Raw genomic sequence first — 19835 nt, 5'->3', positions numbered from 1 at the left:
ATGGGTCTGCTTGTTGAACCTGCATACAATGGTCCACATACCATCATTTCCTGTTGGCATTCTTGGAAGCTAAAAGATAAAGTCCATAGCAATGCTTTCCCATGGCTTATCCGGAATCGGCAATGGTTGTAACAGCCCTGGTGCCTTTTGCCTGTCAAACTTGACCTTTAGGCAAATCACGCATGCTCGCACAAAGGCATCCACATGTCTCCTCAAGGTAGGCCAATAGAAGAATGTCTTTACCGCTCTAACTGTCGCATCAATACCACGATGCCCTCCATACGATAGGACATGAGTCTCTACCATGACCTTATGTCGCAATGGCCTAGTGACACAAAGTCTACCATGCATCATCATAAAATCATCTCTGAGGAGGTAGTGCTCATGATGTTGCCCCTCTTGCAACTGTTCAAAAATCCTTGCAAAATCTTCATCAGTAGCATACCGTTCCTTCATGTCATCCAACTCATGATGATAAGGAATTGACACAGCTGAAATTTGTGGCTTCCTTGATAACGCATTAGCCACAACATTCTTCTTGCCTTCCACATGCATAATCTGGAACTGGAACATAGAAAGAATGTTTGCCCATCGCATATGCTTTTCGGATAACTTTGACTGTGTCAAGAAGTATCGCAAGGTCTGATGATTTGTTTGGACAACAAAATCAGCACCTAAGAGGTAGTGCTTCCAGCAAATTCGGCTTTCATAAGCTACTACCCGTCCATCTTGCATTAGCACTGCTTCGATGCTACTGCCACACGCGTCACACTGGACCACGAATGACTTCCTGAGATCTGGCAAAACAATTACTAGATCTGAAGTCAACTTTTCCTTCAAGAGACTAAAAGCTGAAATCTCTTTTTGGGTCCATCTGAAAGTGACCTTTTTCTTTTGCAAAGCATGTGCATCCTTTTTCTGCACTAGGAGCACTGGGGAGCAAAAGGGTGAAGAACTAGGCTGAATCAGCCCCTTCTCTAATAACTCCTCAACCTGGCCCATAATCGCTTTCTGCTACGCCGCGCTAGCCCTGTAGGGAGGTCTATTTGGTGGGCTACACCCTGGCACCAAATTTACCCGATGGTCCTCAGGTCTCACTGGCGGTAATTGTGACGGTAATGAATCAGAAAAACAGTCACTAAACTTTTGCAAAATGCTGACCTTTCTTTATCTAACACAAATAAATTTAATTGAATTATCTCAGACATCACATGCAAAAATCAAGTACACAGAAAGATGGTTCTTTATTACAGAAGCCGAAGCAGATACAATAGGGACAAACTCCCCTCTGAGCTTTACATCCAAAACATGAGTTTTGCCCCTATGTTGAAGGGTGATCGTCTTGCCAAAGGCATCAAGCACGCCATGTACTCTGAACATCCACGGAATTCCAAGTAGCGCATCGCACCCTTCCAATGGCATGATATAAAATTCTTCTGTCTACATATGACTTAATATGAAGACACAGCTTTCCAATAATGGGAGTAACACACTCTGGTTGGCCATTAGGACGTTCTTTTCCTCGAGCGACTTACGCACAAAAGGATTTCTTTTCTGTTTCTTTGCCTGCGCTCCAGAAGTCCCAACTGAATCTTTGTCTTTGGTGCCTTTTCTGACCCCTGTGACGCTTCAAGAGCCGTTTTCACAAAGGGCTTCTTCGCTGAATTTTTCTTTTGCTGCCCTCCGTTCTCGTTGCTCAGAAACCCATTGTCCTCTCCTTTCAACAAGGCAGGACCAGTGTTAGCAACTTCCATAAGCTGAGTGAGGGTAGCCACTCTGTTCTTGGTATAGTAGTCCCAAAGCCCTTTAGGTAGCCCACAACAGTACTTCTCTATCTGCTCTGTCAATGGCACAAATCTGGAGGAGGTCATGAGAGTAACGTTTTACAAAACCTCCGATTGTACTCCAGCAAGCTCTTGCATGTAGCCGAAATGAGTTGGTGCCAATCTGTCATGATGTCGGCTTCAAATTCATTTGACAGCCAAGCAGATGCAAACATTTGCTTGAAGTAAACCCAAGTGGCGGGTGCCTGTTCTTGCATTAACAATGTCGTCCACCATGTAAGCGCATTGTCTTTCAAGAAAGTGGCAGCTTTCCTAACCTTGGAGGCCTGAGTAAATTTCCCTCCTGCATAAGTTGTATCAAACTGCTGGAGGAAAGTGAGAGCCTTTGCTTTATCCTCGAAGCCACTAAAAGTGTTGAGCTTTACAGCTGCACCACCTTCTCTGTAAGCTTTCGACTTTTCCAGTGTCCCCCAAATTGTCATAAGGAATAGTTTGCAACATGGGCACTATAGTAGGCATCATCGACACATCTTGGCCATTGACATTTTCGTCAGAGGTGTCATATCTGGCTGCTGTCCATAAAAACTAGCCATGCCAAAATGACCCTGCAGCACCCCGAACTGTCCCTGGTTGCTCTGAAAACCTTGCTGCGTGCCGATGGTACCATACATGGGGTTTGGCATCATGCCTTGCATACCCACAAACATTGTTCCTGGCATGTACGGCTGACTTCCAGGCGCATAACCAGCCATACTGTGGAACACAAATCTACCCCTGAAATACCTAGGATGTACTGTGGATGGTGGAAAAACTGGATGCTTTGCCTAGTAGCCAGTTCCCTGTCCATTCAGGACAGCATGCGGGCTCTTAAAGGTGGCGGGCTGAACTAGCATAACCTGTGGAATATGCATTCTAACCACCTATTCAAGGACGGGAGGAACCTGTTTTGGAGCCCCTGACTCCGCAACATGCGAGTGTTCCCTATCCTGCTGAGACGCATAAAGTACTTGGGCTTGAGCCTCAACAAGCTCTATTTGCGGTGTAGGTTGCCTATTTTGCTGTTGCACTAGTGGCGCTTGCAAGAACTCCATAATCCTTGGGTTCTGCACCAGTTGCGAAAACACATTCACCGCGGCAACTAACTGAGTCCTGAACGCATCATCCTCGAGTTGCCCAATCATAAAGCCCTGTACCGGAGGGACATTCACATCGGCAGGAGGTACAGACTGACATGGCCGTGAGCTCTCGCCAATCTCGAACACCATAGGAATTTCCTGTCTGTCCTTCGAAGAGGAACCCTCTTCCATAATGCCCTTCCCTTTGTCGGCCATAGTGTAATCCCGCATCCTGTACTCTGTGTCTTTACCCAAAACAACCGAGGGTCACTCTTTGAGCAAAAAATGATTGATGTCCTAGCAACGGAACCTTGAAACCGGCCCGTGGGACGGTAGGCTTTGGCTTTCACCCGAAATTCTTTACTTTACTTTAGACACACACACACACAGAGTACTTTGCAAAGGGAACCTGCGACGGGAATTAACACTTAAGCAGACACACGGCTCGAAAGCTAGAATGCTCCGAGAAGAAGCCAACAACCTGTCCCAAAATTAGCGCCCCTTTCAGTATTTCTTTATACTTTAAGAGGGTAGATTACAAAGAAGAGTCCCGGGAATTCTTTACTTGTATCCAGCTAGATACCACCTTTTTTGGCAACATTTCGGCAACATAACAACCCCAAAACTTTCCTGAAACCAATTCCCCTGCTAGAACTCACTTCCACAGGCATAAACTCTCTGATTCCTGCCCAAAAACAGTAAATTCAGCTCGCTGTATTTACTCTTTTTGCCCTGTTTTCAGCCCTAAACAGTCCCCAAACTGTCCTCTATCAGTGGGGCAGGGCACTGTTCCCAATGGTTCTGGCGTCCATATGGCTGAAAAACAATCAAAATACAGCACATAACCAGCGCTAAAACCGCACCTGTACGGTGAGGTTATCACCCTCACCGGTGCCTGCTTTTGGAGTCGTAGTTAGCTACTCCTGTTCCTGCTCAGAGAGGCTCTTGCCTCAGCAAAAACGCATGTAATCACACAGTTGTACATGAGTCAAATGAAGAGCCCTCTTGTGGAGCATCTGTCACAAGGCGGGCATAACGTGCCAATAGAAAAGAACAGACTAAACAAACTTTTAGCACTTCAATAACAACCGAACTGAAAGAGAGAGAGAGACGACACGCGACACGGAGTGGCAAAATTCCACCCCAGAGAGTATTGGCCCCAAACCTTGGCACCCCTTTCGGTATTTCTTTATATTGCATCATCAAAGTACAAGCCGGTACTCCAGACTCTGCACCTTCTCCCGGAAGCATGCCAGAGAATGAGCCTCATTGGCCTAAAAAGCAGTTACGGTAAAAAGCTTTTAAAACTCAAAAGCTTCTGGTCCAAAAGCAAAGCCTAAAGCTGCCAGCGTAAATCACGGAAATCCGTACAGCCTCGTCATCAGCCAACGCAAAATGCGGAAATCTACTCTTAGGGTTAGGGTTAGGGTTTTTGCAGTTTTAGGGTTTCTGGCAGCAGAATTAGGGTTTGCAGGTTTTAGGGTTAGGGTTTCCAGAATTAGGGTTTCTGGCAGAAATTAGGGTTTGCAGGTTTTAGGGTTAGGGTTTCCAGAATTAGGGTTTCAGCAGTTAGGGTTTCTGACAGAAATTAGGGTTAAGGTTTCTGCCCTAAGGCAACCACGTCATCAATTTGTGACACTTCTTCTGTTACTTGTTATTCTTAGGGTTTAAGCCCCTCGGCCGGTAGCTCCGTTCTTGAGTAGGTCGACATGTCAGCAATTTGTTACATCTCCCCTTCTTGAAAGAGACTAATCGTCCGCGATTACAGCATATCTGCAAAACAACTCAAGTTAGCTCAAAAATTTCCGAGGGTCATGCCGAGGGACGATCAATTTGCTCTTTTTATTAAGGAGTTAGCTTCTCCTTTCTGCTCTTTTGATCAAGGAGTTAGCTTCTCCTTTCGGCTGTTTTGATCAAGGAGTTAGCTTCTCCTTTCTGCTCTTTTGATCAAGGAGTTAGCTTCTCCTTTCGTCCAGATTGGAACTCTTGATATTCTGGCGTAGTAAAATTAGCCGTCACACCCAGACCGTATTGATCTTCCACGGGTGTCTTGATGCACTAAAAATACATACCTAGGCAATCTCATCCAATTAGAAATATTCAGTAGTTGGCACATCACAATGCAACACAAATGCTTACATATGCATGTTACAAGACATAGAAACATAAAGCCATCGATGAACACTCCCCCCGCAAATAACCATCCAGGTCCGGGCCATGAGCTGTTCAACAACTCCCTCATCACTCCTCCCGCAAATAACCTAAAAAGGTCCGGGCCATGAGATATAGAGGCCTTTTACAACCAAACACCCCCCACACCACAGTCTGCATCATTTGGAGGTGCTGAGAGTAACCATTGCTCAGACTTCTTAATACTTCTCCCGCATAACCATCCAGGTCCGGGCCATGAGTAACAACAACAATACTCCCCCCGTAAATAACCACAAGGGTCCGGGCCATGAGTAAAAACAACACTTTCAATCATTCAATACTCCCCCCGCAAATAACCACGAGGGTCCGGGCCATGAGTAAAAACAACACTTTTCAATCATTCAATACTCCCCCCGCAAATAACCACAAGGGTCCGGGCCATGAGTATGAACAAGCATTCTCAAACATCATTTCTCACTTCTCCACCCGGGAGTAAAATCACCAATCATTGAAACCAGTATCAAACCAGAGTCAAACAATTCAAGTCGGCACCAAAACAGGTTCAAAACAGATAGCATCCATTTCAAACAAATTCCAAACAGGATCACCAAACAAGTTCTCAAACAGATTTGAAACTTCAAAAAAAAAGCAATCTCGACATCAGTCGAGCTCGAAAATTTGACTGACTTTCCATCCTGGAACCTGTACCAAAAATTAGGGTAAGGTTCATTCCGTAAGGTCGTAGCCGAGCACAGCCTGGTCCATCAGCTCTTGGACAGACAATGTTTTCGTTGGCGGCGATGGTAGTCCCAAGATAGCAATCGCACTGGATCTCCAAGGTCATCTGCTCCTGAAGAGACATCTACTTATAACTTCGGGCAAAAATTTTCTTGAAAGCTTGCCAAGTACTTAGAGTATGCTGCTTGGTAGCTGTAGACATCAACATCTGCATGGCACTGCTTCTGAGAAAAAAAAATAGTGACTTGAAACAAATCTGGATCCTTCTCTTGCAAGTGATCTTAATTGGCTTATGCCCTGTAAGACACTGTAGTGAAGACGGGGAGCACGCCCGATGCACAATGAAGTAAGGGTGGGAGTGGCTAAATAAGTCCGGGTTGGAGGGCGAAGATACCTCGATTAAAATTCCAACAGCTCTGTCTGCTCTTTTGTAGGACCGGTATGCTTTCAGAAAAGCACACGACTGATGCTCTAATACCACTGTCACAAGGCGAGCATCACGTGCCAATAGAAAAGAATAGACTGAATAGACTTTTAGCACTTCAATAACAACTGAACTGAAAGAGAGAGAGAGAGAGAGAGAGAGAGAGAGAGAGACGACACGCGACACGGAGTGACGAAATTCCACCCTAGAGAGTATTGGCCCCAAACCTTGGCGCCACTTTCAGTATTTCTTTATATTGCATCATCAAAGTACAAGGCGATACTCCAGACTCTGCACCTTCTCCAGGAAGCATGCCAGAGAATGAGCCCTAGCCTCATATTTAAAGGCCCTTGGCCTAAAAAGCAGTTACAGTAAAAAGCTTTTAAAACTCAAAAGCTTCTGGTCCAAAAGCAAAGCCAAAAGCTGCCAACGTAAATCACGGAAATCCGTACAGCCTGCCACGTCATCAACTAGCGCAAAACCAAAAATCTGTCCTTAGGGTTAGGGTTAGGGTTTCTGCAGTTTTAGGGCTTCTGGCAGAAATTAGGGTTTGCAGGTTTTAGGGTTAGGGTTTCCAGAATTAGGGTTTCAGCAGTTAGGGTTTCTGGCAGAAATTAGGGTTTGCAGGTTTTAGGGTTAGGGTTTCCAGAATTAGGGTTTCAGCAGTTAGGGTTTCTGCCCTCGGGCAACCACGTCATCACTTTGTGACACTTCTTCTGTTACTTGTTCTTCTTAGGGTTTAGGCCCTCGGCCGGTAGCTCCATTCTTCAGTAGGTCGACACGTCAGCAGTTTGTTATAGCATCCTATTACTGCACGTAGGGGAGAGAGAGAGAGCAGTGTAGAGCGTGCAAGACATCACTTCTTGCACTACACTACATGAGAGGGAAAGCTTGCACACAATAGCTCTTAACCTGTGGCAAGAGCTTGCAAATGAGCCTCCCAGCTAGAAATTCAGCGCCACTTCTTCTTGCATGAGGAAAGTGCACCAAATTGTGCCACTTGGCGGGTTTATAAGCAATTTTCCGTTTCGGGGTTGCCGCCTAAAAATCTCCCGACTGGTTGCCTAGTTCACTTTGCGGCAGAGTTCTAAAATGTTCCCCTTGTCATTCCGGAGATAATGACGCGAACAGATTTCATGGCCCAAAATAGCAGTTCCCTAATTTTTAGGAGATGCTTCCAATGGGCTCCCACTGGTCTTCTGACTATCTATCCCCATTGGGACCGCATCCAAAAATGCAATGTAGCCCAACTGTTGGGTAGTTTCCTTTGGTGACCCCACCTTGGCTTTATGCCTTTATTGAGTTCACTTCCTAGTATCCACCAACTTGCTAAGTCCGACGGGGGGACCTACATGATCTTGAACTGAGTCTAGACATCCTCTTACTATACGAATTCCAGTGCCGACCAACTTCCCGTCTGGAGGTGAAACTACCGTTCACCATACAATGTCCGACCCTTTGCAACTTCAAAAAGAGGGTTTCAAAAATAAAACAAAAATCATTGGAAAGAAACCAACAACTAAGGTTAGCAGTTGCCACGTCCTCGTGACAGGCTGTCCCCTTTCCAGTACTCTCTTCAGACACCCTCGATGTCTCTTACACGGGTGGAGATTACTAGACTCATTTGTTAGTACCTGATCCAGCTGGATACCAGGAGAACATGGATAGAGCCGCCACAAGAGTTGGGCACAAAGATGGATTTCTATAGATAGCATCTTCTCCACCTCAAAGGAGATGGGTTTGTGATTCGACCCAGCTACATGGACACACATATGTCTCATGGTTTGCAGTATGCCATTGGTCAAATACGCACATCCTCACATCAGTTGGAGATTGAGATTGGTAGATTCAGAGGGATACCTGCAGACAGCAAGATATGCCGCTTATGCGAGCTAGAGCCAGAGACAGAGCTACATTACATATGTCATTGCACAATGTACTATGAGATACGGGACCGTTTCCACTGCTTATTCAGAGAGGGTTTCGGTCCTTTCTCTAGGGTCATGAGTTATGAGGATCAGAGATGTCTGGGGCTATATCTACTTGAGTTACACAAGATATAGAGACACTTTACTGGGGAGAGATAGAGAGAGTCAGCCCCAGAGACAGATTACAGATTTCTTTTCACTAGATATGGGACAGCCAGAGGAGCAGCCATCACTGCAGAGCTCGGCCCACACTCATTCGACCACTACCGGCACTCTCATCGACCATGTATTGGAGCTACAGAGATCCAGACGGCCAGGAATGAGGAGAGGGGCTACACAGCATTGACGGAGACTACAACAGAGGATTCAATCCATACTCTCTTGACATCCAGAATGCAGATGAGGATGGATTCTAGTAGTAGTATCTTTGTTCTAGTTCTTTTGTACCCAGACATGGTATTAGATTGACCATTTTGTAACAGATTGGTCTCATAGGTCATTTTGGCCTTTTGAAGACATTAATATAACATTTCATTTCATTTCTCTCTCATGCGTGCACATGCAAGCCCTTATCAGTTTCTACAAGTTCTTGCCTTGCTACAGCTGCAAACTCTTTAAACTTCCTTTGCACTTGATAATACCCATCCATCTCTATGGATCTTTTCTTATGGCACATACAATTATGTGGGTAATTCTAAAGCGATTTAAATTTGCTATGAAAATCAGTAAAATACAAGGTTGGTGCACTATTTTGTGTGTACCTGCTCTTCCATCATGCAAAACATCATGAGACTGATGTGGACTTTCCTGATGATAACTTACTCAACAATTCTCAAGGGGATTTGAAGGACTCTTTGGCGCAGCCATGGAGGAGACTATAAAAGGAAAGCTGTTTGCAGCTGACTGAATTAATACACCAATTTGATTGCTACCACTAAGATACTATTTGTGCTTAGCTCCTCAATTGTGGGAGGGGATGTTGTAAATACATGGGGACCATCATGATCAAAACCTTTCCAGTCAGGTATAAGCTTTGACACCAATGGTAAATAAATTGTGGGCCTAACATGCTACAGACATAAGACTTGTAAACATGGGTACCTCTTAAACTTCTTTCCTGATCCACAAGTACAGAGAGAATTTCGAGAAACTCCTGCACTATGGCTTTGAGGAACCTTACGCTCAGCAGCTACTGTACAGTAGCTTTGAGGAACCTTATGCTCAGCAACTCCTGTACTATGCCTTTGAGGAACCTTATGCTCAGCAAACGTGTTGTTAATCAGCTTTGACATCTGGCTCAACCAAAACGCTTGTCAAATTTATGTGCTAAAGACTGTCAAAATACATTAATAAATAAGCCAACAAACCATGCCTCTTCCATTGTTTTAGGAATTGCTTCTCCTTTCTCCTGCATTTGCTTCATCTTTGATGCGACCTCTTTCATCCTCTCATAGAATTCAAGAGCTTTATCAACTTCTTGAATGGAGCAGCTGCATTCTTCCGCAGCTAATGCTTTCTGATGCGCATTCACATTCTGTAAAGCCAACAATCAAAAAGCTGGATTCACCTCTCATATCACATTCAATTTTATTCCTGAAAACATAATGACTACTTGGCCGGTTGGGTTGTGTTTTCCCAAAGCACGATAAATTGTTGAATATTTTTCCAAATCCTTAACATAGGATTGTTGATTAGCATCACGTTGCAATTTCACAAGGTTAGCCAGGTTTGCAACACGGGTAAGCTTCTTCAACTCATCCGCACAAGCTGCAAAACAAAGGCTAAATCATCACATACGCTGTCATCTTAGTCAAATCATCTTATCATCTACTATGCCATCACTGTAACGAATTTCAGTAAGCAGCACCATTCAACAGCATGCTAATAATATACCTAGATAAATCCAGGATAAGCCCAGAGTCACCCTTAAAGGAAAGTGCAAGGTATCGACCCATGCATAGTATTGACTAAATATCACAACATCCCTATTAACGTCGTTTGTGCCCAATAGTGGGTGTAGAACTACGTACTAACTTATGCTCCCAAACACAACACACGCACACACGCATGAGCATACATCAACCAAAAGTTCATCGTACTGAGTTTCTGCCAAGACTTTAGATCTAGAGATCAAGGACAGACTCAGCCATAATGAAGCCTAGCCACTAAAAGAAGCAGTAAACCAGAAAAATTAGCACAAAAATTAGCATGGTAATAATATTCATCCTCCATCCAAATGCTTATTGATACCCAATGCAAGTGTCAAACACCAAAGAAAACGCAAAACAAAAGTACTAGCAATCATGACACAAAGAACTTAACAAGTCCAATAAACTTCTGCATAGTATGGAAAACTCAGCATCATGCCTAGAAAAACAAACAAGTCTACACTACCTCTACCCACAGCGCCCTAAAATGACAAAGACAAATTGCAATGGAAAAGCAACCAATGGATGGCCACTTTATTGAAGTAAAAAAACCCTCTTTATAACAAAGATATAGAATCTCCAGCAACCAATGGACAGCCACTTTATTGAAGTAAAAAAGCCCTCTTTATAACAAAGATACGGAATTCTTTCTTAGGTAAAAGAGGACCTAAAGATCAAGGTCATGTAGGGGCCCCCCACTCCGTCACAAGAGTGATATTTCCTTCTCAATTGCACAAACTATGAGTACAATATATGTACCTTCAAAGCACCTTCAATTATCTCAAATGGCGCTTTCCCCGTCGAAGAGTGAACCGTGTTGTTGTAGGCAAATTCCACCAAAGGCAAAAAAAAATCCCATTGAGTCTTCCGATCAGAGATGTAAGACTTCAATAGATCCAGAACAACTGAATTTGCAATCTCAGATTGCCCATTTGTTTGCGGGCAGAATGATGACGAGAACTGCAACCGTGTGCCAATGTTCTCCCAAATAGCCCTCCAAAACAAACTCGTGAATCGGGGATCTCTGTCGGAGACTATAGTCTCAGGCATGCCATGTAATCGAAATATCTGTGCAATAAACAAATTCGCTAAATGGTTCGGCTTGACTGTTTTCTTCACTAGAATGAAGTGAGCTTGCTTGCTATATTTGTCAATGACAGTCCAAATGCCATCGTGCCCACTCTGTGTCTTCGGGAGATCAAAGATGAAATCCATTGCAATACTTTCCCAGGGGCGGGTGGGAATGGGTAAAGGCTGTATAAAAGCCCTGTGCTTTATGCCTGTCAAACTTGACCTTTTGGCATACTAAACAACTGCGAACAAAGTCGTCCACATCCTTCTTAAGTCTTGGCCAAAAGAAATAACGCTCCACACCTTTCAAGGTGGTGTCAATGTTGCGGTGACCTGTGAAAGGTGGACGATGGCACTCAATCAAAACCTTTTCCCTCAACGCGGCTGTGTAACACACAACATTGTTTTCTTCATCAAGTAGCCATCCCGTATGGAATACCCTGGCACTGTCTCCCCATTCTGTATCCGAGTAAACACATCGGAAAAATCCGGATTGGTGACGTACTAATCAACCATATCCTCGAAGCTTCTATGATAGATCGTGGAAATAGCCAAGACGAGGGGCCACTAAGTTTTTCTGTCTCTGAACATATACAATCTGGAAGTGGAACTGTGACAAGATGTTAGCCCACCGCATCTGCTTTTCCGAAAGCTACTTCTGTGACAAGAAGTAGCGTAAACTCTGATGATCAGTAGAGACCGTGAAATCGGCTCCGAGTAGATAATGTCGCCACTCTGTAAGAGTATGGATCACTGCCAATAGCTCTTTCTCATAAATCTGTACTGCCAATTCTGGCCTTGAATACATTCTGCTTTCATAAGCAATCACATGGCCTTCTTGCATCAAGACCGCTCCCAGACTACGACCACAAGCATCACAATAAACATCGAATGGCTTTTGCAAGTCTGGAAAGCCAACACTGGTCTGGTAGTCAATGTTTCCTTAAGTGTCTGAAAGGCATCCACCTATGTCGGTCCCCACGAGAAAGGGACTCCTTTCTAAGTCAATGAGTGCAAAGAGGAAGCTACCTCTACAAACTTCCAAATGAACTGCCGGTAGTAAGAACACAAGCCCAAAAAGCTTCTAACTTCATGAACATTCTTCAAGTCTGGCCAATCGCGGATAATCTCAATCTTGGCCGGATCCATCTGTACTCCTGCTGCTGAGACGATGTGTCCCAAGAAGTGGATCTCCGGCAAATCTCGCGACACAGGAGAGATTCACTTAAAAACAATTCAAAAGAGAGTCGACACGGCCCGGTGTAGTTCCGTGCCAAGAGATGCCCCAAAGAATGCGCTCCTTTTGGTATTTCTTTTATATTTATCTGTGAGCAAACTTCCCGCAGGTGCTCGCTCTCAGACTCTCCGTCCAGATGCTCTGAGAAGTGAGCCCCCTTGGGTCACTTATGAAGATTACTAGGGGTGCTAAAAGCAGAGCCCCAAAAGCATGAAACTCAAAAGCAATTGGTCTTCAAAAGTTGTCAAAAGCACTTACGCCAATTGTGGAAATCCGTACTGCCAGGCCACATAAGCAACCAACGTGAAACATGGAAGTCCGTACATTCTGCCACATGAGCAAGTCAGTGCAAATCGCGAAGAGCCGTACTGTCTGCCACGTGGCACTCTGCCACGTCAGCCTGTCCGTACAGTAATGTCCACGTCAGCAAGACTTGTCCACAGGGTGATGCCACGTCATTAGTTTGTGACAGTTGCATTGTTCCTTTCGAGTAAGATGCCGCCTTTCGCACCCTGGAATGTTTTGAGAACCGTCCTCCAGATAAGGCGACATCAAACTGTTGTACAAACTCAAGGGCTCGATGGGTGTTTTGGTAGTCTAAAAACGTCTCAAATCTGACGGCCTAACTCCCTTCCTTGAACTTCTTTTGTTTTCTTGTCGATCTGGTCACTGTCAAAAGAGGACAAACTCTTCTCCTCTAAACGGCTAGATGGCCTTCCATGCCTTCTAGACTTTTTTTTTTCCAAAAAATTTACTTCAAAAGAATCTTGTCTTTCCCAAACTGCAACCATAAGCATCACACTAAATTTCAAATGGCTTTTGCAAGTTTAGTAAGGCCAACACGAGTCCAGTAGTCAACTTTTTTTTTGAGAGTCTCCAAGGCTACAGTCTTTGTCGGTCCCAAATAAAAGGAACTCCTTTCTGAGTCAGCATATGCAAAGAAGAAACTATCTCTGCAAATTTCCGAATGAACCACCGATAATATGAGCAGAAGCCCAGATAAGCTTCGAACCTCATGAACATTCTTCAAATCAAGCCAAAAACGAATAGTCTCAATTTTGGTCAGGTCCATCTTTGCCCCTACTACTGGGACGATATGTCCCAAGAAGTGTATCTCATGGAAGAAAAATTCGCTCTTTTCCGCATTTATAACCAATTTATGCTCCGCAGTGCCTGTAAAACTCTCTGAAAATCCCAAAAGTCGTCTTGAAAGTATCTTGTAGCCGTCTCCAGGAGCAATTCAGATCTGATGAAAACCACTCTTCATATCAATTTGGCAAGTAGAACCCTGAAGTCTGTCGAGTATATCATCGATCCTCGTAATGTGGAAATCTGTTCTGGTTCATTGTTTCTTTATTTTGACCTCGACTAACTCTGTAAGGTGGTCGGTTCGGTGGTGTACTACTAGAAATCAATCATGTGATCTTCAAGACGTGAAGGAGGCAACTCGCCTGGTACGCCCTCAGAGAAGCATTCAGCCTCTATTGCAGAAAATCTTGTTGTTCCTTTTCGAGGTCAAACATATTCAGCCTTTCAGTTTTTTCCCATCAAGTACAATCTCTTTGCCCTTCTCATTCGTCAAAGTCACTTTCTTAGCCCGATAGTCAACGACGGCGTTGTTCTTGTGGTACCAAGGGATTCCTGGGAGGGCATCACACCCTTCCAAAGCCATAATATAAAAGTCCTCGTGCCCTAAATACACCTGACAATGCAAACGAAGTTTGCCAATGATAGGTGTAACAGCAACATCCCGTCCGGGTGCCGCTAGAACTGCCTCCGCCTGTGACCTTAGCCTATCGAGAGTATTCCAAGTCGAGCCGCCAATGAAGTTGGCCTTGGCTCCTCCATCAAAGAAAATGAGGGCTTCCTGATCTTTCACTTTGCCCCATCGCAACAAAGTTTAGTGCTTTCATTCATTTGATTCGGGTCGGTCCCCACACAATGTGGTACCAGTCTTGCTTTCATCTTTCCTTTTCTGCGCTCGGCTGCTGCTCTGTAACTTTCTGGCTTACCTTTAGGTTGTCCTGTGGTTCGTCTTCTGTTGAAGAGTTCTGTCCGGCTCTTCCTACGAGCAAAGGTTTCGGTTTTCAGCACTCGTTTGTCCTTTCAACTTTCCTCCTGACCTGAGAGGAGAAGCAATGGCCTCACGCCATCTCGGTAAATCTCATCAATCCGGTAATTCTTCAAGTGTTTCGCAAGTCTCGGGTCTCTGAAGTACTTGATCAATCTTTTCACACATTGTCAACCTGTAGTTGACGTTTGTACTCCGCTCTGGCAAAATTTTCCACCAAGAATTTGTTCAAATCTTCATTCTTTTCTTCAGTTCTTGCGTCGAATTTCAACTTTTCTTTTGCCTGCCCACCTAAAGGTGTTATCTCTGTCAGATTCTACGAGAGAATCCATGAGTATTATTGGAATTCTTTATGGCTTATCCCCTGTAAGACAGAGCGATGAAGACGGGAGCACGCCCAATGGCGATGTACGAAGGGTGGGAGTGGCTAATAAGTTCGGGGTCGGGCACGAAGCTTCTTTCACACAAACCTGCATGTGCTGCAAAAAAGGATCGGATCCTCCGGAGAAGAAGAATCTTTTTGTGCTCTGATACCATTGTAACAGGCTTGGACACTCCAAGAGAGAAATCAATAGCAACAAACGAACAAAAACTTTATAATCATTGAATTTTAATAGAGAGAGTCGACACGGCCCGGCGTAGTTCCATGCCCAGAGAGATTGGCCATAAAGACTGGCGCCCCCAAAGTACAACTCCCACGGGTCCTCAGCTCTCAGGCTCTGTGTCCAGATGCCCCTAAAGAGTGAGGCCCTTGGATCCTTTTTATTCTTACAAGGGATGCCCAAAAGCAGTTAAACTCAAAAGCAAATTATCCAAAAAGCAACTGGTCCCAACACAAATTACGAAAATTCCGTACAGTCTGTCAACGTAAAATTCGGGATTCTCCTTATAGGCTACCATGTCAGCATTTCCACGCAAAATCCGGAAATCCGTACTACTACCATGTCATCACGTTCATACTGTTCTACAACGTCATCTATCCCGCCCGACGCTCGGGTGGTCATGCCACGTCATCACTTTGTGACAGGGGCACGAACCCATTACTGAAGTGCTCATTCCTATTCAAGCTTTCGTGGACCCAGTGGCGCAATATGCTCTAAATGCAGTTATTCTTTTCTTCCCAGGGCAAGATGCCTACTGTGCAAGACGTGGGTCAATGGGTAGACTTCCTTCTTAAACGCCCCGTAGTTCGTGGCGTTTACTTTGGCTACAGAGGATTCTATGAAGTTTTGTTGGTAGACAATGATGCCCGTACTATGTTGCTTGAGTCATCTTCTTTGTTTTTTGGTACTCGGATGACACATGTATTGCCATGGGCTCTTACCAAGGACTATCAAAGCCTCATCCATCATAAGTGCCCTATATGGGTGAAACTCGTTGACTTTCCGTGCACCTGGCGACACTTTCTTTCTATGCTCGCTTCTCATTTGTGGAAAGTGATTTGTCCTCCCAAACTTGATGCCAATACAAATCACTTTTGTGTGCTTTGGGATACAGATGTTCCCACCCCTGAAGGTATTACTGTCAACTTGGGGGACCTGCTCATTAGGAGAGCCCTTTTAAGCTCATATGGGAAAAATTTGCAAATTCATGTTTTCGTTGTGAAAAATGCAATCTAAATATCCTGAGCCTATTTTGCAACCTCCTCCTTCAACTGTCCCTCAACTTGTGGTTTCTAATGAGAAAGAAGCCCCTAATCCTAGATCCGCCACTATTGCGGCTTTTGTGTTGCCGGATGCTCTACCTTTGGATCAAGGCAAGGTCAAACCTGCTGCTTTCCCAAATCCTCCGGATAAAGGAAAGCTTGTATTTGCTCATGAGACCAAGAATAAGGGGAAAAATGTGGATTCGAGGGAAGGATCTCCTTGGGTGACCCCCAAGAAGACTGTTAAAATACATTCACAGCTCTCTTCTCGCAATTATGTACCTCCTCAAGTGAAATTTGCGGGGCAAAACCCTCTTCCTTGTAATGATAATCCCACTCTTGTGGATGCATGGAATAAGGTGGTGCCCTCTTACAGAGAAGCAATGGTTCATGGGACTTCTCCATCACCTACACGCTTTGCTTCCTCTGAGACAAGCATGCAGAATATTGTAGTTGAGTCGCGGGCTCCTAATGTTGATGTGCTTATGGGCACGTCAACTTAGTCCCTTCCTTAAATGCATAGTTGTGTTAAATGCATTTCATATAATGTGCGCGCGTTATGTAACCCTAATACGTGGAGATTAACCTAGCACTATGTACATACATGTAAGGTAGACATTGTGGTTTTGCAAGAGCATAATCAGCATGAATATGTTGGGCAATGCTTGTATTTTGTGGGATATTGGATAGCATATGCTGGTTGATCGGGCTTTTCAGGTGTTTTGATTATGGTTAGGCATGAGTTGTCCGTACAGTCTGCCACGTCATCATGTCAACGCGAAATCCATAATGTTGCCATGTCATCACAACCAACGTGAATTGCGAAAATTTGTCTGTACGGCTGTCACGTCATCAACTCGCCACACAAGACTTTGAGTGTGTATGTGTACCGGCTTTACTTCCAGTGACTTCGGCCCCCATCGAACGAGGTCCCATAAGTTGGTAAAACCTTAATGAGTTTGCCCCACTCGCCAAGAATCTATAAGTTGGTGAGAACTTCTGCTAGTTTTGATTCTTCTAGGGTTTAGGCCCCTCGACCAGGTCTCAGGGTTGGCTCTGTTCTTCGGTGACTTGACACGTCAACAGTTTGTGACATTCCCCCTTCTTGAAAGAAAGCAATCGGCCGCGATTACAACATATCTGCAAAACAACTCAAGTTAGCTCAAAAAATTTCGAGGGTCATTCTGAGGGACAATCTATTGGAATTAGGGTTGCAAAGAAACGCACACAGCTTGGAGAAGATGAAGGAAGCTCAAGGCACACAATAGAGAGTGTGTTACTTAGTGTGCAATGGAAAGATAGATAGCCCTAGAGTGATGGACGTATATACAATGCTCGGGGGAAAAAAACCTCCTAAAGAGGGAAAAAATGCCCCGGCGGTCCTAGTGTGTTCACACACATCACTACCACATGTATATGGTAACAAATCCCCCCTGGAGTGATCCGGTGAACGAGAGTTGGCACATGAGTAAAGGGAAGTGCCATGCCCTGAGGACATGATTAGTCCACAAAAAGGAGTAAGCCCAAAGCTTTGCGGAAAGCTTCAAGCTTCTCACGAGACAATGCCTCTGTCTACAAGGTTGTCCTGTGTTGGCACATACGCCAAGTTGATCTCTCCTGTTGAGAGCCTCTCCCTGACATAGTGATAATGCACCCCAATGTGCTTTGTGCGAGCATGAAAAACTGGGTTCCTCGCAACTGTTAATGCGCTCTGACTGTCAGTGTAGATAGTGTTGGCAATGTCCTGTCCAACACCTAGCCATAAGGCGTCTGAGCCATACACACTCAACCGTAGCTATGAAGACTGTCCTGTAATCAGCCTCACAACTCGAAGTGGCCACAGTAGGTTGCTTCTTGCTCAATGTTATGTCCCGCTTACAGGAGAGGGGATCTAGCCTAGATGCCGTCGGGATGGGCGTCCAATGTCCGGGCGGACGTAGTGTTATCAACCCCCATTGACAGAGTGCCAGTGGTTAGCCCGCGAGGCTAGGAGTGCGCGAGGTCACCTCGAGGAGGTGAGGCCGGGTGGTATGGGACGCTCGGTCTTACATGTGCACGCCTACGTCCTCGAACGCTGGCCCTAGCACGGGGGAGCTGCCGGATGGTGGCTATGGTCGGGTGGTTCATCCGACGCGTATTTGTATGCGGTCTGTGTAGCCGGGAGATCCTTTCTCCTCGTTCGTTTCATGGTATCAGAGCCGGCTTGGCTGCACGAAGGACTGTGTGCACACCTGCAGCCTGGTTACACTCGGATTATTACCATTTGATGCCATTTTTGATGATATAAATTTTTAATCAATTGTTTTCTTCTCATGAGCATGATTGCAGGTGAAATTTAATGTGTGTTTTGCTGATTTTTTTATAAACTTCAGCAATTTAGCGGGCGGAAAAGCTGGGAAGTGTGAGTTTTTTATTAAATTTACTGATTTTTGACAAAATTAGTGAATTTCTTATTGGATTGCTGATTTTAGTTTAAAAATCAGCATACAATTAAAACTCTTTGTAATGTTCTCTGTGCGAAGCAGAGAGAGAGAGAGAGAGAGAGAGGGCTGCTTGACTCTCCTTCTCTGTTCCCTCCAGTGTGGAGCGAAGAGTGGAGCAAAGAGAGAGGGCTGCTCTCTGTATGCAGTGCAGAGGTCTTGTGCTGCAAAAGAAGAGAGAGAGAAATCATAAGAGGAGAGAGAAAGCGCAAGAAGAGAGAGAGAACGCCAGCGTGTTATTTTTCTTGCGTGGTTTGCACAAGCGGGCACACGCCTGGATTTTTCCCTCTCTCCTCCCACGCGTCATCTGCTGCTTGCGCTCGATTTTTTTTTCCTCAGCCAGCGCTGGAGTTTATTTTACGTTGCCTTGTTTTAATACATGACCAGGGACTTTTTTTTAAGTATAGTCTGGACACTTGAAATTTTTTAACGTAAAGTGTGAACCCTGCAACTTATTACAAAAATCACTTACAGAGACTTAAAAAAGTCTGCAGAGATCTATCTTTTCACTCCTCTATTCGTCACCTGAGCTTTCCCTCTCTCACCTGCTCGCACTCCCACGCCTTCACTTGCTCGCCTTCAAACGCTCACGCCACCGCATGGAGCTCTTCGAACTTCAACTTTTTGCGATCGGAAAGTGCAGAAAAAGGCCGATTTTGCGTGAAAATTCCAGTTTTTCACGCACTTCGCCATGGATTCCTCTAGCTCCGATGTGCAGCGTGACGACGCGCCAGGTAATATCCAAATTCCATTCACGCATGCTCTTTACACATGGATTACAAGTACTTCCCAGAGTTTCGACCAGCGTGTCACCGCTCTGGAAAACGCGAATGTTCAGACGCCTTGGCCTCTCTCGAAGGGGTCGTACAGGGGCTCAGTTCCCGACTCTCTACTCTCGAAAATATGGCTCAGTCGACGACTGCGCGTATTTCCGAGGGCGAAACCCATCTCCAGCAATTGCGGATGCAGATTGCTGCTTTTGGGCGCTCGCAGGGTGGTCCGACTGCCACAATTCCGTACAAAACTACAAATTTCTCAGGTGAAGAGAAGGAGTGTATGGAATTGGTCGTAAATAACTGGCTGCACCAGTGGACCACATACTTTGATCTCCATGGGGAAAATGATGAACGGAGGATTCAGACGATTCCTCTCTATCTGCCCAGCCAGGCGCTTACCTGGTGGCGCGACATGACAGAGAAGCCTAAGACGTGGGCTGACTTTTGTGTGAAATTCAAGAGGGATTTCACCAAAATGGACCCTTTG

General features: G+C 45.0%; 1 protein-coding gene across 6 annotated transcripts in view; it reads right to left on the bottom strand.

The window, feature by feature from the left end:
- Positions 1–19835, bottom strand: part of LOC147443858 (SEC-C motif protein) — a 137479-nt gene that overhangs the window by 64996 nt on the left and 52648 nt on the right. For all 6 annotated transcript variants that reach the window (XR_015189988.1, XR_015189989.1, XM_086526671.1 and 3 more), the window contains 3 exons: positions 9753–9907; positions 9513–9674; positions 9242–9432 (listed from right to left, as the gene is read on the bottom strand). Coding sequence is in view for 4 of the 6 variants with exons in the window: in XM_086526671.1 (XP_086382797.1) it covers positions 9242–9432; positions 9513–9674; positions 9753–9907 (508 nt within the window). In the remaining 2 variants the exon portion in view is untranslated. The remainder of the gene's footprint in view (positions 1–9241; positions 9433–9512; positions 9675–9752; positions 9908–19835) is intronic.

Source organism: Adiantum capillus-veneris, chromosome 13, assembly GCF_014529385.1.
Source record: "Adiantum capillus-veneris isolate H3 chromosome 13, ASM1452938v2, whole genome shotgun sequence".
Classification (NCBI taxonomy): domain Eukaryota; kingdom Viridiplantae; phylum Streptophyta; class Polypodiopsida; order Polypodiales; family Pteridaceae; genus Adiantum; species Adiantum capillus-veneris.
Note: the sequence above shows the minus strand (reverse complement) of the source record. Positions and strands in the feature narration are given on the sequence as shown.